At 39.9% G+C, this 14259-nt stretch overlaps 1 protein-coding gene across 1 annotated transcript; it reads left to right on the top strand.

Annotated features, from left to right (window-relative positions):
• The first annotated feature begins 1815 nt into the window (after window positions 1–1815).
• Window positions 1816–4951, top strand: LOC136510593 (uncharacterized). The gene is made up of 2 exons (XM_066504995.1): window positions 1816–2484; window positions 4739–4951. Exons 1-2 carry the CDS (start codon window positions 1816–1818, stop codon window positions 4949–4951), a joined length of 882 nt encoding a protein of 293 aa, XP_066361092.1.
• Window positions 4952–14259: the final 9308 nt, after the last annotated feature.

Raw genomic sequence — 14259 nt, 5'->3', positions numbered from 1 at the left:
GAATAATGAGCACGACAAGGATGAAGACAAGAAGAACAAAGGCAAGAAGAGAGGTGAAGCTCATCTTGGTGAAGAGTGGGAGTCAAATGATAGTGACTTAAGTGATGATGAGAAGAAGAAGAAGGGAGACGCAAACATCGCCATCCACCACTCTTCATCATCGACCATGATCTTCGCCGACTCGACTTCACCACCAATATCTTCTCCAACTTATCTTCATCACCAAGGCTCTTCTCCAACCACAATGACTACTACACTCCAACTTGCCTCATGGCTAAGGAGGAGAAGGTACATGTGTCATCTGATCCCTCTAGTGATGAGTATGATAGTTTTGATGAGAACATAGAAGAACTTGAAGCAACCATGATAAAGAAATTTGGTAAAAAGGTCTACACTAAAATAAAAATGTTAATGAAGAAATTAGAGAAAAGAGATAGATGTTTGGAGATGTAAGGAGACATAATCACTCAAGAGAGAGACAAGAACCTTGCACTTGAAGCATCTATCATCGAGGAAAAGATGAAGGTTGAAAAGTTAAGAGTTGAATTGTCTTTAGCCAATGACTCAATTGGAAAATTGACTAAGGAACATTCCTCGGTTAATGATCTAGTAGCTAGCCTCAAGAATGAGAAGAGTATAGCTCAAGAAAGCCTCACAAGCTTGGAAAAAAATAACGAAATCTTGAGCTAAACTATAGTGCTCTTTGGGCTAGCACTTTAACTTCTCCTAAGGCAACCGAAGACTCTAATGTCTCTACTAGTAATGACTATAAAAGATGCTATAAAATTGATGTAAATGCATATGCAACTAATCTTGTTGAGCTAGAGAAGAAAGACAAGGAGATTCATAGGTTGAAGATGATCTTGAAGAATGGGTGCAAGTGTCAAGAGCAATCCAACAATACTATATATAAGTCATTAAGGCACCCATCAATCAAGGAAGGCATTGGCTATAATAGGTATGATGGAAAGGCCAATGGAAGGAACATGATCAATGGTGTGCCTTGTGTGATGTTCACCATCACTAGAATATTCGTTGAGATACAATTTGTTGTCTGTTTCACAATTTTGTGAGATGTGCTACAATTGTCTCTTTACGAATAAGGGTGTGAAAGTCTATAGAAGGGAGGATTCCTCTATTACATTTATGGGTCATTTAAAAAGGAAACTCTATCTAGTTGATTTCACATCAAATAGAGTAAATCTCGAGACTTGTTTAATGGCAAAATCTAGCATGGGTTGGTTATGGTATCGCCGACTTGCCCACGTTGGGATGAGGAACTTGGCCAAACTTCAAAAAGGTGAACACATTCTTAGACTAACAAATGTTTCTTTTGAGAAAGATAGGATTTATAGTGCATGCCAAGTGGGAAAACAAGTTGGAGCTAAACATCCCATCAAGAATGTTGTAACTACCGAAAGACCATTGGAGTTGCTTCACATGGACATATTTGGACCCGTCGCTTATATAAGCATTGGTGGTAACAAATATGGTTTCATAATTGTTGATGATTATTCTTGTTTCACTTGGGTATTCTTTTTGCGTGACAAGAGTGAAGTACATGGCATCTTCAAGAAGTTTGCAAAAAGAGCCCAAAATGAGTTTGATGTCAAGATCAAGAGCATTAGAAGTGACAATTGGACATAGTTCAAGAACACTAACATTGGAGTTCCTTGATGAGGATGGAATCAAGCATGAGTTTTTGGTTCCATACATGGTGTTGTAGAGAGAAAGAACCGAACACTCATAGAGGCTACAAGAGCAATGTTGGATGAGTACAAGACTCTGGTCAACTATTGGGCAGAAGCAGTCCACATGGCGTGTCATGCTATCAACCGCTTATATCTTCACAAGAAAAGAGAAAAGATCACCTACGAACTTCTAACCGATAAAAAGCCTAATGTGCACTACTTTAGAGTTTTTGGATCCAAGTGTTTTATACTTAATAAGAAATCCAAAAGCTTGAAGTTTGCACCAAAGGTTGATGAAGGTTTCATGCTTGGTTATGGTACTAACAAACATGGGCATCGTGTTTTCAATAAAACCACTGGTTTGGTTAAAATCGTGGTAGACGTGACTTTTGATGAAATCGACGGCTCTCAAAAGGAGCAAGTCAATATTGAGATTGTAGGTAATGAAGAAGCTCCACACAAAGGAATCCAGAAGCTTGCCATTGGTGAAGTAAAGCCTGTCGAAGATGAAGATGAAGACCATGTTGTGCACATTGATCTTGATCCAACCATTCATCATGTTTCATCCAATGAACATAGTGAAGCTTCCACGACAAGAAATAATCAAGTTGGGAGATCAAATGAAGCACAAGGTCATTCTCATGAAGATGGTGTCAACAATGAGCAAGCTCAACCTCAACTCAACAATGAAGAAAGAAGTGAAGTCAACCCTCCACAAGCTCATGGTTGTGATCCTCTAATCGATCATGATCATGATGATGACGATGATGGCTCCATCCAAAGATCAACTCAAGTGCCACATCCTACTCAAACAAGGGTTTAAGATAGGAAAGGCCGATGCTACTTTATTTACTCACAAAGTCAATAATGATATCTATGTTTGCCAAATATATGTCGATGACATAATATTTGGTAGTACTAATGTGGCTTTTTGTGAGGAATTTAGTAGGATTATGACAAATAGGTTCGAGATGTCCATGATGGGAGAGTTGAAGTTCTTCCTTGGATTTCAAATCAAGCAACTCAAGGATGGCACGTTCATAAGTCAAACCAAGTACACCAACGACATGTTGAAGAAGTTTGACATGGACAAGGCCAAGCCTATCAAGACACCCATGCCAACCAATGGACATCTTGACTTGATCAAGGAGGAAAAGACTTCAATCAAAAGGTATATCGCTCCATGATTGAATCCCTCCTTTACCTTTGTGCATCTAGGCCCGATATTATGCTTAGTGTGTGCATGTGTGCAAGATTTTAAGCTAATTTGAAAGAATGTCATTTGATGGTTGTTAAGAGAATTTTTTAGTATTTAGTGCACACTTCTAATCTTGGCTTGTGGTATCCCAAGGGCTCCACTTTTGAGTTACTTGGCTATTCCAATTCAGATTATGCCAGTTGCAAAGTAAACCAAAAGAGTACTACCAGAACTTGCCAATTTATTGGTCGGTCGTTGGTGTCTTAGAGCTCTAAGAAGCAAAACTCTGTTGCTTTGTCCATCGCCGAAGCCGAGTATGTGGTGACCGGTGTATGCTGTGCCCAACTACTTTGGATGAAGCGAACTCTCAAAGACTTTAGTTGTGAGCTAACCAATATTCCCCTTTTGTGTGACAATGAGAGTGCCATTAAGTTGGCAAACAACCCCATAAACCACTCTCAAAAAAAGCATATAGACATTCGGCGTCACTTTTTGAGAGACTATGAAGCCAAAGGAGATATCGCAATTCATCATGTGAGCACTGAAAAGTAACTAGTCAATGTCTTCACAAATCCCCTAGATGAGTCAAGATTTTGTGCTTTGAGGAGTGAGCTAAATATCATTGATTCTCGTAACATAGCTTGATGTCTTGCACATACTTTGATTGATCTAGATAGGAGAAAACATCTACGAAAATATTGAGTGATACTTTCAAAATCTACTTTATAGCTTTCATGTGTGACAATTGCTTTGTGGTGGTTGAATGAAAACTAGTCACACCTGAAAATATTAGTGTCCATCATATTTTTGCCCCACATAGCGTGGTAAACTCAAGTTTGGGAGTTTTTTAGTTTCTCTGCATCAGAAGTCCCAACATAGGTCGAAACTCCTGACTGCTGGCAGTCTCGGCTCGCGCCAGAACTCCTAACGGTCGGAAGTCCCGACGCCTATGCCGGAACTCCCGACGTGGATCTAGACCGCGTTGCTTTGACCGTGCCTGTGCCCCCTTTGACCTAGGCCCAACCCATTTTACCGCAGTCATTTCTCCCACCCTCCCTCCTCGCTCTCCCATCGCCTCACAGCCGCTCCCTCGCGCCACCTCCTCGCTCCACCATGTTGTGCCTCATCAGGAGCTCCGACCCACCCCTTGGCCATCGGGAGCTCTGGCCCCCATCCCTTCTAGCTGTGCCATCGAGGGTCTCATCGGCACTCCCGTCCTCTCTGCCCCCTCTCCACCGCTCGTGCTCTGCTCTTCTTCTTCAGCTCGATGGTGGGGATTCCATTCATGGAGGTGCTCGTGCTCGAAGATTTGTTCGTGGCCTATGGATTTTGTTTTCCTCTATCTTCTTCCCTTGCTCAAGGTACAACCATGGTGTCCCAAACCTGCTAACGTCCTGCTTGATGGTCCTCTACTAGTCATACGGGAGCCCTAGCTCGCTCCTGATCCTATTGATGACTTCACGCCTCCTCTACCAGTTACTACCATCATAGGGTCCATGACATCAGGTCCATGCGAGGCCATAATCTTTATGATGAGGATGAGAAGGATCTCCGGCTTGAGTATTGTTTCTGGCACCCTTTTCACTTTGATTTCTATGATTCCATTCTCTATCGTAAGTTTCTAAAGAAGAGGGAGCCACCGGTAGTTTAGATGAAGGTTATTGATGCTTATTCACTTGGTCTGTTCAAGGAACCAGAGCTAGTGTAGTTGGTTCGTGATGTGCATTGAATGGGGCTTTCCTACTTGATGAAATTTAGGAAGCATTGGAACAATAAGATTATCTGTCAGTTTTATGCTTCCTATCACCATGAGAAAGATCCTACTGGTGCTATTGATATTATCCACTAGACTACTGAGGGCAAGCACTATAAGGTGGATTTCATCACTTTCTCTCCTCTTCTTGGTTTGAATGAGTATGATCGCACTTCACCAGAGCTTACTGAGTATGAGGATGTGGCCTTGGAGGAGTATCGGCACATGTATCTTGATGGTTATGCTGTAGATGGACAGACAGTGTACCTGAAGCCCTACTTCTATGTTCTGAACAACATCCTACGTTAGATCTTGTATACAAAGCGAGGTGATTCCACTTTTCTTCGTGATGATTCTCAGAAGGTGCTTTAGCTCTTTGGTGATGATTTTGACAAGTTCTCCATCAGTCGCTACATTTGGAACAAGATTCATGATACTTCTAAGGATCCTGTGAGGCACCTTCCGTATGCCCCCTACATTGTGCATGTGATTGAGCAAGCATTCGGTTCCCCACAGATTCCTAGCACAAGCTCCTTAAGATTTCCAACAAGATTTCTATCACAACTACATGGGACCTGAACAAGAAAGCTGATGCAGCCAAAGGCAAACGTCCTTTAGGCTCTCGCTCTCGCCATGGTGCTTCACCACCCGCTGCTTCCCAGGCTTCTAGTGCTGAGCCGATCTCTTCCTCCTCTAGTAAGAAGCCCAGCAAGTTCAAGTTTCTCATGACCTACATGTTTGGATAGTGTTGTGCTAGTGCTCAATACGAGCATGGCATGCATGAGAGGCTCTATCGTTTGGAGCAGCAGGCTGGTATTGTGTCTTCACCTCTGTCGCCATTTGTGCCTCCCCGTGACCCTCTGGCTCTTTATGATGAGACTTGTGAGGCCTATGAGGATGATGCTGCTTCTCGCCCTCATGGTAAGAGCAAGGCCACTGCAGAAGACAAGGACTACATCGAGGAAGATGATGATGACAACGACAACGATGGTGGTGATGATGGTGACCATGATGATGATGAGGATTACGAGGATGAGTAGTCATTTCTTTCATGTAGCCTACCCCTTTTGGCACTTGTTGACAAAGGGGGAGTGTTAGGCTTTGATCTATTATGTAATAAGTTAGTTGGTCACTTAGTTTTGAGACTTTAAAACTTTTAGCTTGTATGAACTATATCGTGTGGTGGCTAGTATGTGATGGACAACTATATATGTGTTTGTGATGGATAATTGTAGGACAAGTAATGGTTATTTATCTATCTATTAGCTTGTGCTTGTCTCTACTTGTGATGATGAATGTTTTATTTTGGATGGCCATGTATTGCTTCAAGTTTCTACTTTGAATTCTTGGACATCACATTCTCTTTTACTTGTGGTGCGAATATAACATGTCATACTGCATCTCTTTTTACGGATATATTTTTATTCACACACACTTGTTGCACCCCACGGATTGCAAAATTTAGGGGGAGATTTTGTCTTGATGTATGCAAATCATGTATAGATGGTTCTAATTGAAATTCAAATTCATGCATACATCAAGGGGGAGCTCTTCATAAATTTTGGGGTTCAAAAGCTTTAAATTCTTCCATTCTTATAAAAGCCTAAGTTGGTTGTCATCAATTACCAAAAAGGGGGAGATTAAAAGTATATTTACCCCCTATGTGGGTTTTGGTGTATCGATGGCATCCAAATTAGGGACTAATGTGATCTTAATGAGATATGTCGCAGCTATTAGTCCCATAAAAGATTCAAAGAGTTGATAAAGATGAAATGGTATCCCTCAATTCTTGAAGTGGTAAAAGGCGTCAAACTCAAAGCAGATCTTCAAGTTTACATTTTATGCTTTTGAGTTTAGGTATGACGTACTATAAAGAGGGATGCAAACTTAGTTAGTCTGAGGAAGATAGAGTGCACAAGTATAAAAATAAAATCAAAAGAGAGACACTCTAGCACTTCACGAGCACGTAGAATAGTTTTTTGTGACTTTTGGTGTCGAAAGTCCCGACGTAAGTTGGAACTCCCGACCGTCAGAAGTCATGACTCACGCCAAAAGTCTTGACGCCAGTTACTTAGCCTGTGCGGTGACTGTGGCCGTCGGAAGTCCCGACATGAGTCAGGAGTCCCGATAGTCAAAAGTCCCGACCCAAGTCGGGACTCCCGACACCTGGACAACTGGCTGCCCCGTAGACCACGCGCGTCGGAAGTCCTGACGTACACCAAGAGTTACGACGTTGATGTGTTCGTAATGACTTTGACCTTGCATGAATAGTGTTTTCCTTCAAAGGTCAGAAGTACCATGATCTGCGTCGAAAGTCCCAACGTAGATCTGAATGGTTAGATTTATACTATGAGTATAAATAGCCCTCTCCTCTTTTCTAACCATGTCAAACTAATTCACTGCTCACCAACATTCATCCAAAATAGCTCCTAAGCATTCAAGACTGTCCTCTCCTCTTCTCTTTACTCCAATCTTCGATTTTCCTAGAGTTTTGAGTGAAAGGACAGTGGATTGAGTGAGAGCTTCACTTTGGCATGCTTGAGCACTCGATTTCTTCATCAAGCCAATTGGATTTGTGTCTATTACTCTTGGGGCTTTGCCCTAGCTGGCTAGGCGTTGCCCAAGAGCTTCCATCTTGTGGAAGAGCCTTGAAAAGTTTGTATTACCCTCGATTTCTTAGTGGAAACCTCGAGTGACCTTTGTGGTTGCTTTGAGAGAGGCAAGGAGGTGAAAGAAACTCCGACCTTTGTGGTCACCTCAACAACAAGGACGTAGGAGCTCCTTTGTGGTGTTGCTGAACCTTAGGATAAATCCTTGTATCCCACATGCTTGTTGTTGTTGAGACTTGTGCTATTACTTTTGTTCTTGTGTGTCTCTTCCTCCCCAAAGATTTTCTTAAGGTTTGGACTCGATCTATGGAGTGGTGACCTTTTAGCGTCAAAGGAGCAACCCCAATGTGTTACCTTACCACTAGGAAGTGGGGTTGTAAGTTATCGAAGTCACAAAGTTTATTTTAGCACTTGTAGTACATTTCCCGTAGACGTCGGGACTTCTGACAGTTTGCGCCGAAACTTCTGACGACGTCGGGAGTTCCGACCCAAATTGTCGGGACTTCCGACAGTTGCTGACAAGTGACTTTGAGTTTTATATAGAATTTTTTAGATACGTCTATTCATCCCCTTCTAGGCATTGTTTAGATCCTTTTAGTACTACACCGTTTATGTTGTGGCATGGCCACCTAAGCCCATGTCGTGTGATCATTTGGCTTGCCTTCATCTTTCTTAACCTCACAATAAGTGTACACAATATAGCCACCAATTTAATAAACTCAGTCTCCACTCAATTTTCTAAATTAAGAATTTACTGCACCTAGCATTTATTATGGGCCTGAAAATTTATTTAAATTAGTTGAAATAAGGTTAGGCCAAGTCTAGTTAAATCTAATAAAGATAGTTATCTCATCATCATTGGATGAGGTGTTCTAAGTGGTCGCACAACATGTTGTAAGGCACGGTTATGTTTTGTATGTAGTCATGCATCATGGGTAAATTTAATTGACGAATAATCTGTTTTTTTTTTAGTTGCCTAGTTGGACCGAGTGAAGTTGGTCCAGGCTTTTATAATACTGGGGTGAGCTATCTGAACTTCAGCGGCGGAGCTGGCCAGGCCTGGCATCTGGGCCCAGTATATGGCCCTGTTGGAGTGGTCGGTATTTATAAAGGAAAACATATAGACGGCCCATTGAGAGCAGCTAGTACTTTGGAGTTTGGACTCGTGGTCCGTCCTAAAAAAGCGACGGAATTTAAAAGTATTTCTTACTTTCATTCTATGTACCTTAGTTTTTAATCCTTATTAAATTTTACATCTAACAAATCTAGTTTATTACTATTCATTCATCTTAGGCCAATCTCAGTGGATAGTTTCATCTCATTGTTTCCAAAACTGTCATGTCATGTATAACGAAATGAAACTCGGATGATTCTCAATGTAAAGTTTTATTCTAAAGTTTCATAGACATTTAATTTCAAGACTCATAAAGTGTTGGTAATCATGCCAAACTTATTTTTTTTTCTCTTCTTAAATACACTGTCATGTCATCAAAAATACCTATGTGGCAACATATTTAATGCAAATGAAACCTATATGAAACTCCCACCGAAAGTGGCTTTACACGTGGATCTATATCATTATACACGGAGAAACGTCGATGTTTGCAAAGAGCCTTATGCCTCCGTCCAAAATTTTTCACCGTGTTTCTTACCCCCAAACAAAATAAGCTCGACGTCCTACCCAACAATTTTTTCTCACTAAAGATTTTCTTGACCTGCCCATAGGCTATGCAGCTCACAGCACGACAGCCTAGCTCGAAGCACGTTTTTTTTCTCCTCAGGCATGCCGGATGACACGGCACGGCTTGCTAAAATACACCAGTCCTAACAAGGCCCGATATTCAGTCAAAGATTATACATACATCAGGCTCTCGCGCTTCCTCAGATTAGATAGATGGATCTCTTTTGTGAGAAAAGATATAGATAGATATAGAAGAAGATTTTCTAGGGTTTTCGGGCCACCAAATGTTCCATGCCCATATATAGATTCAAGCGTTCCTTTCTCCGACGCCACTTTACAAAGACAAGCCAGGAAGGCTGATGATTGATTGGGACTACAATCAGTCTTTGGCTTTTCGCCACCTTCCAAAAGACTCGCTAGAATTGAGGGGCCCTGTACCATGCATGATGCTCCACTCCAGCTCAGCTATGCGGCAAGCAGGCGGCAGGCCAGCACCCGGCAGTGGAGGTCCCGGGCTCTGCTCCACTGGAGGGCGAGAATAGACACTCTCTCCGTCTCCGATGCCCTCCCGTCAGGCTGATGGTTTCTATAGCATAAATCTGCTAAAGCTAATTTGTTTTGAAAAAAAAAAACCGCTGCAGTAAGTTCAAGCGAACAAGAAACGTTACCTAGGTTGCAGCCACATGCAGATGCAGGAACCGTACTACTCCGGTAGTTGTGAAGACAACTAGAGACAAACTCCCTCGATCTCTGCATAAGTCAATTTATGTTTCATATAATTTGTAGAAAAAGATTATAACCCTAAATTACTATTATTAGATATACCATAAAATATATTTCCTAATATGTTCATTTGGTCTATAAATATTTATACTCTTTTCTCTATAAATTTAGTTAAATATAAAACAATATTTTTAAAGCAACTCTAAGAATCAATTTTATTTCAAGATGGAGCCTCCATTTTGGCATGGAACATGCATCAGACAAGCACTAATGCTATAGTCTAATGCCAACAACCTCTTTGGTGGTCTCATACATTGACACTAATAACTATACTCTAAATTATAATTGTTTAAAATATGTTACATTGGTTAAGCTTATGCATTTTCGAATTTTTTTCTCAAAAAAACCTTTTGCATTTTGACTACTTAATACTGGTAGTGTATTTTCAAGCACTCTATTTTTTATAAAACAATACTACTACACATATAGTTCTTTCATAGATAAAATTCAACATCTTAAGTAAGTGTCATGATGCAGGTTGAAATGACTGTTTATACATTGTAGTAGCTAATAATTGAGTCTAGCTAAGATCTACAATCCCTTTTTAATAAAATAATAGACAACCAAATAAAAGATTCAAGAAGCACTAGAATGTAAACTTAACACGTGGATTAAAATTTGAACTAATAACATCAAAAGTTGAAAGCCAAAATATAGATTTATGGTGTCAAAAAAATGTAACAAGAGCTTATATAAGTTAAACTAAGTTTTTAACTAATTTCATCTTAAAATCTGTAAAGTTGTTATGCAAAGGATAAAGCACATATAAATAATTGGAAAAGTTACTAGAACTAGATAGAGTTTATAGATTAATAGTAATTAGAAAATTTATTATTAAAACTAGATATGGATTATAGAGTATCTAAATAAGTATTGGGCTAGGAAACGAAGAGCGAGACATTAAAGATAATCAATTTTAATTAATTATAGGCACTAAATTCATACATAAAATGTTTAATCTTTGTGTATATAACATCCAAGGCCGTGCTGGAGCATGGTTGGATGGTATAGTGGTCTGTAATATGATAGTTTGGCTAGTAATATCTGCAAAAATATGTTATTTCAATAAGAATAGCAATATGTTATGAACTTTACTTGTCACAAAAAGAAAAAAATGAAAATGTACTCATGAAAGAATGTACACAGTAACATCAATCAATATGATTATATTTCTAAATATTAGTATTCGATTCTCGATCAACAACATTTCTAAACTAACAGCTTATTTTGAATCAGAACCGTACCAGAGTAGTTAATTACACCTAATGTACTTACTTTGGATAAAGTTCGAGTCGAACTTTTAAATTTCATCATCAATAAGATTTAAAAAACTCATTTTCAAAACATATAAAATCTCCACACGTATCAATGTTGTTCTAGTGATCCGGTCCTAGGTACCACCCTATGTTCCAAATTACATAATAAAAGTTATGTATGAAATGCTAAAACAGCCTATAAACTAGAACGGAGCGAGTACTCAGTAGCCAGTAGAGTGCAAACCTTACTGTTGCAATTTGTAGACTATACAAAATATGGGTAACACAAAATTACTTGTTTTGGGACAACGACGGATCAGAAGCTAAATACATTTGTTTGACCCGTGTTTGTTCATGGATCACACAACTAACAGATCCCCGGAAAGCCTGTCTGAAACTTGTGATGGTTCATAGGGTGATGTGTGTGTCTCTGTAACATGATTTGAAAAAGAAAAAAAAGGAAATTGCTAATACTAAAGTTGGCTGAAACTATTTTGGTATGAGAAAAAAATAATATAGATTCTGACTGAAAGCTGATAAGTTCAAACGAATGGGGCCAACATTTAGTAGCGTCAATTATTCAGCAGGGCCCACACGCACAGCGGCACAGTGCAAGTACGGTGGGCTCTAGCACTTCAGGGAAATTCAATTAACGCGCTGTGTGTGAGAGAAAGATGGGGTACAGGTGTTAAAAATACAGAGGACGGTCAATTCATTTTTGTACTGTCCCGTGGGATCCCCTTCTCACACCTGCGAACCGTGTGTGCTTGCACTACCGCAAATCAGTAAATTTCTTAGGACTGATCATAAAGAGCACAAACTCGGAGTTGATCGAACGCCTAAAAGCTATCCGTTTTACGGTCCCGGGTCAGATTAGTAACCAATGAATGGAAGGATGAGGCAGGGAAAGTTAAATTGCACGCTGTTAATAGGTACGCAACCTTTTAGAGCATCTCTAGCAAATGACTCTTCAAAATAGGTTCCTACTTAAGATTTCAAGGCTTCTTCAATTTGAGGATTCTATATCTTGAGTTTATTTTTTTTAGAATTACATAATACAACGCAGACGCTGACAGCGCACGTACACTCAACCATATAAACGCACGTACGCAGCACGTACACTCGCCCATATGAACGCACGTACGCAAATCCTACTCCAATAAGCTTCTTAAAAAACTGGGCCGACAAATCCTCAAGATTGACAAAGTCACCATAGACGCCTCGCTGTCGACTGGAACGTCGCCTACCACCGGTGGCAAATCTAGAATAAATTGTCACCGGGTCAGCACAGACTCATATTGCTCAAAATTGAAGAAATCTAACACTAAGCTCATTACATAATATGCACATAAAAATTAATAATAATAATATATTGCAAAAGTCAAGCATTCAGGATAAAAATCGCAATATCATTATAAGACAAAATAATAACATATTGCAAGTCAAGCATTCATATTCAAGAATTGCTCCAATATTCTTTGATTACCTATCCAATTAGACAGCATAATTAAACACTAAAGTATATATTAAGTAACCTGCAAGCACTCATGATAAAGCAGAGCTTTTTACCTGTATGCCCTGGAAAAAATACCTCTTCTTTATATGGCCCTTTTTTATTTGAAATTACTTGTATGGCCTCAAAACAAAATTTTCTTCCTTCTATGGTCTTTCGTCCGTTTTTACTACTTGATGGTGTTAAGTCAAGGGTATATTGCTTATTTTACCCCTAGCGAAAAAATAAAATGAAGAGTTTTGTATTTTGAGTAATATTACGCAAATAAGTTCACACATAACTGTACATAATAAGACACATAATCAACTACACAAATATTTACAATATATTTGTGTACTTGATTATGTGTGTACTGTTATGTGTGAACTTATTTGCGTAATATTACTCCAAATACAAAACTCTATATTTTATTTATTTTTTTGCCAGGGGTAAAATGGTCATTTTACCCTTGACTTAACACCGTCAAGTGACAAAAATGGACAGAAGGCCATAGAAGGAAGAGAACTTCGTTTTGAGGCCATACAAGTAAGTTCAAATAAGAAAGAGCCATACAAGGAAGAGACATATTTTCCAGGGCTATACAGGTAAAAAACTCATTAAAGTACTAGAAATCAAATATTTCCTTACATGACATCTTGCTCAAATCAGCCTCCTCAATCCTCATTTGCTAGTAGAACAAAAAAAATTCTTTCTATGGTTTGCTTCTAATATCTGATCTGATTAAACTAACCAACTGAGAAAAAATAAATATCAAAATAGGATCCGACATTACCTATTACTAGTTGGGGGATCTGTGCATGTTTCTGTACTAACAGAGATTTGCAAATTGCAATTTTCGCCGGCGTACCTATTGGCTCGAACGCTCTAGGAGCAGAGCGCTTCGAACATCAGGTGGGTCACCAGTAGGACGCGGAGATGCAGATGCACGACGCCAAGCCGCTGTGAGGCGATGTCACGGGGAGCCGGTGCGAGGCGAGCACCAAGCGGCGAGCAGCTGAGCAGGACACAGTGACCGTGAATCTGTGACGACAGAAGTTGAATCGCATGAATGAAGACGAAAGGGCGTGGTGTCATCGGCGAGTTTCCAGGCGAGGTGGACAGCAATCGAACGGTAAGGCTTTTGTTGGCCTTTTGGGCTGCGTTGTCTGCTTAACAGGAGCTGAGACACCCACTGATGCTCTTGTAACTACTAGGCTACATGCTTTTTCGCTTCTGAGTTTAATTCTAGCATTAGACTTTAAATTAAGGTTCTGATTTTTCTTGGACCCACATATCAAATCTCTTGAGCTTGCCCATATTTTGGCTTGCAACCAAACAAGATTTAAAGAAGGATGAACATAGTGGTTGTCTGCAAAATTTATATTAATTGGTTATCCTAATTCATGTGGTTTCTTTTCATAGACGAAAATTGGGGTGACATTCAGTCGCATAGACTGATAGAGCTTTTAACTGCTCAAGCTGCATGTCTATGTATACAACAACTAGAAAGACCAAGTGTCAGGTCGTTCCAAAAAAAAACCCTATCACTTCTTTTACCCGATCTTAGTCTTAGCTCAATCCAAGCTTGATGTCAGATGACATTTTTTTTATCCGCACTCACCCGATCAAATTTGGTTACGTTTTAAGGATTTTCAAGTGTTGGGGTTGGGTTTTGGGTCAAGAAATATAGCTAGTGCCCGGCTTATTAAGGATGGCAATGGGTAAATCCTCATCGGGTATGGCCACCCCGGACCCATCCCCGCCATAAAAATTTGGTACCGCCAGAATACCCATAC

The sequence above is a fragment of the Miscanthus floridulus genome, chromosome 16, assembly GCF_019320115.1.
Source record: "Miscanthus floridulus cultivar M001 chromosome 16, ASM1932011v1, whole genome shotgun sequence".
Lineage (NCBI taxonomy): Eukaryota > Viridiplantae > Streptophyta > Magnoliopsida > Poales > Poaceae > Miscanthus > Miscanthus floridulus.
The sequence above is the reverse complement of the archived record's forward strand: the minus strand, read 5'-3'. Positions and strand labels throughout refer to the sequence as shown.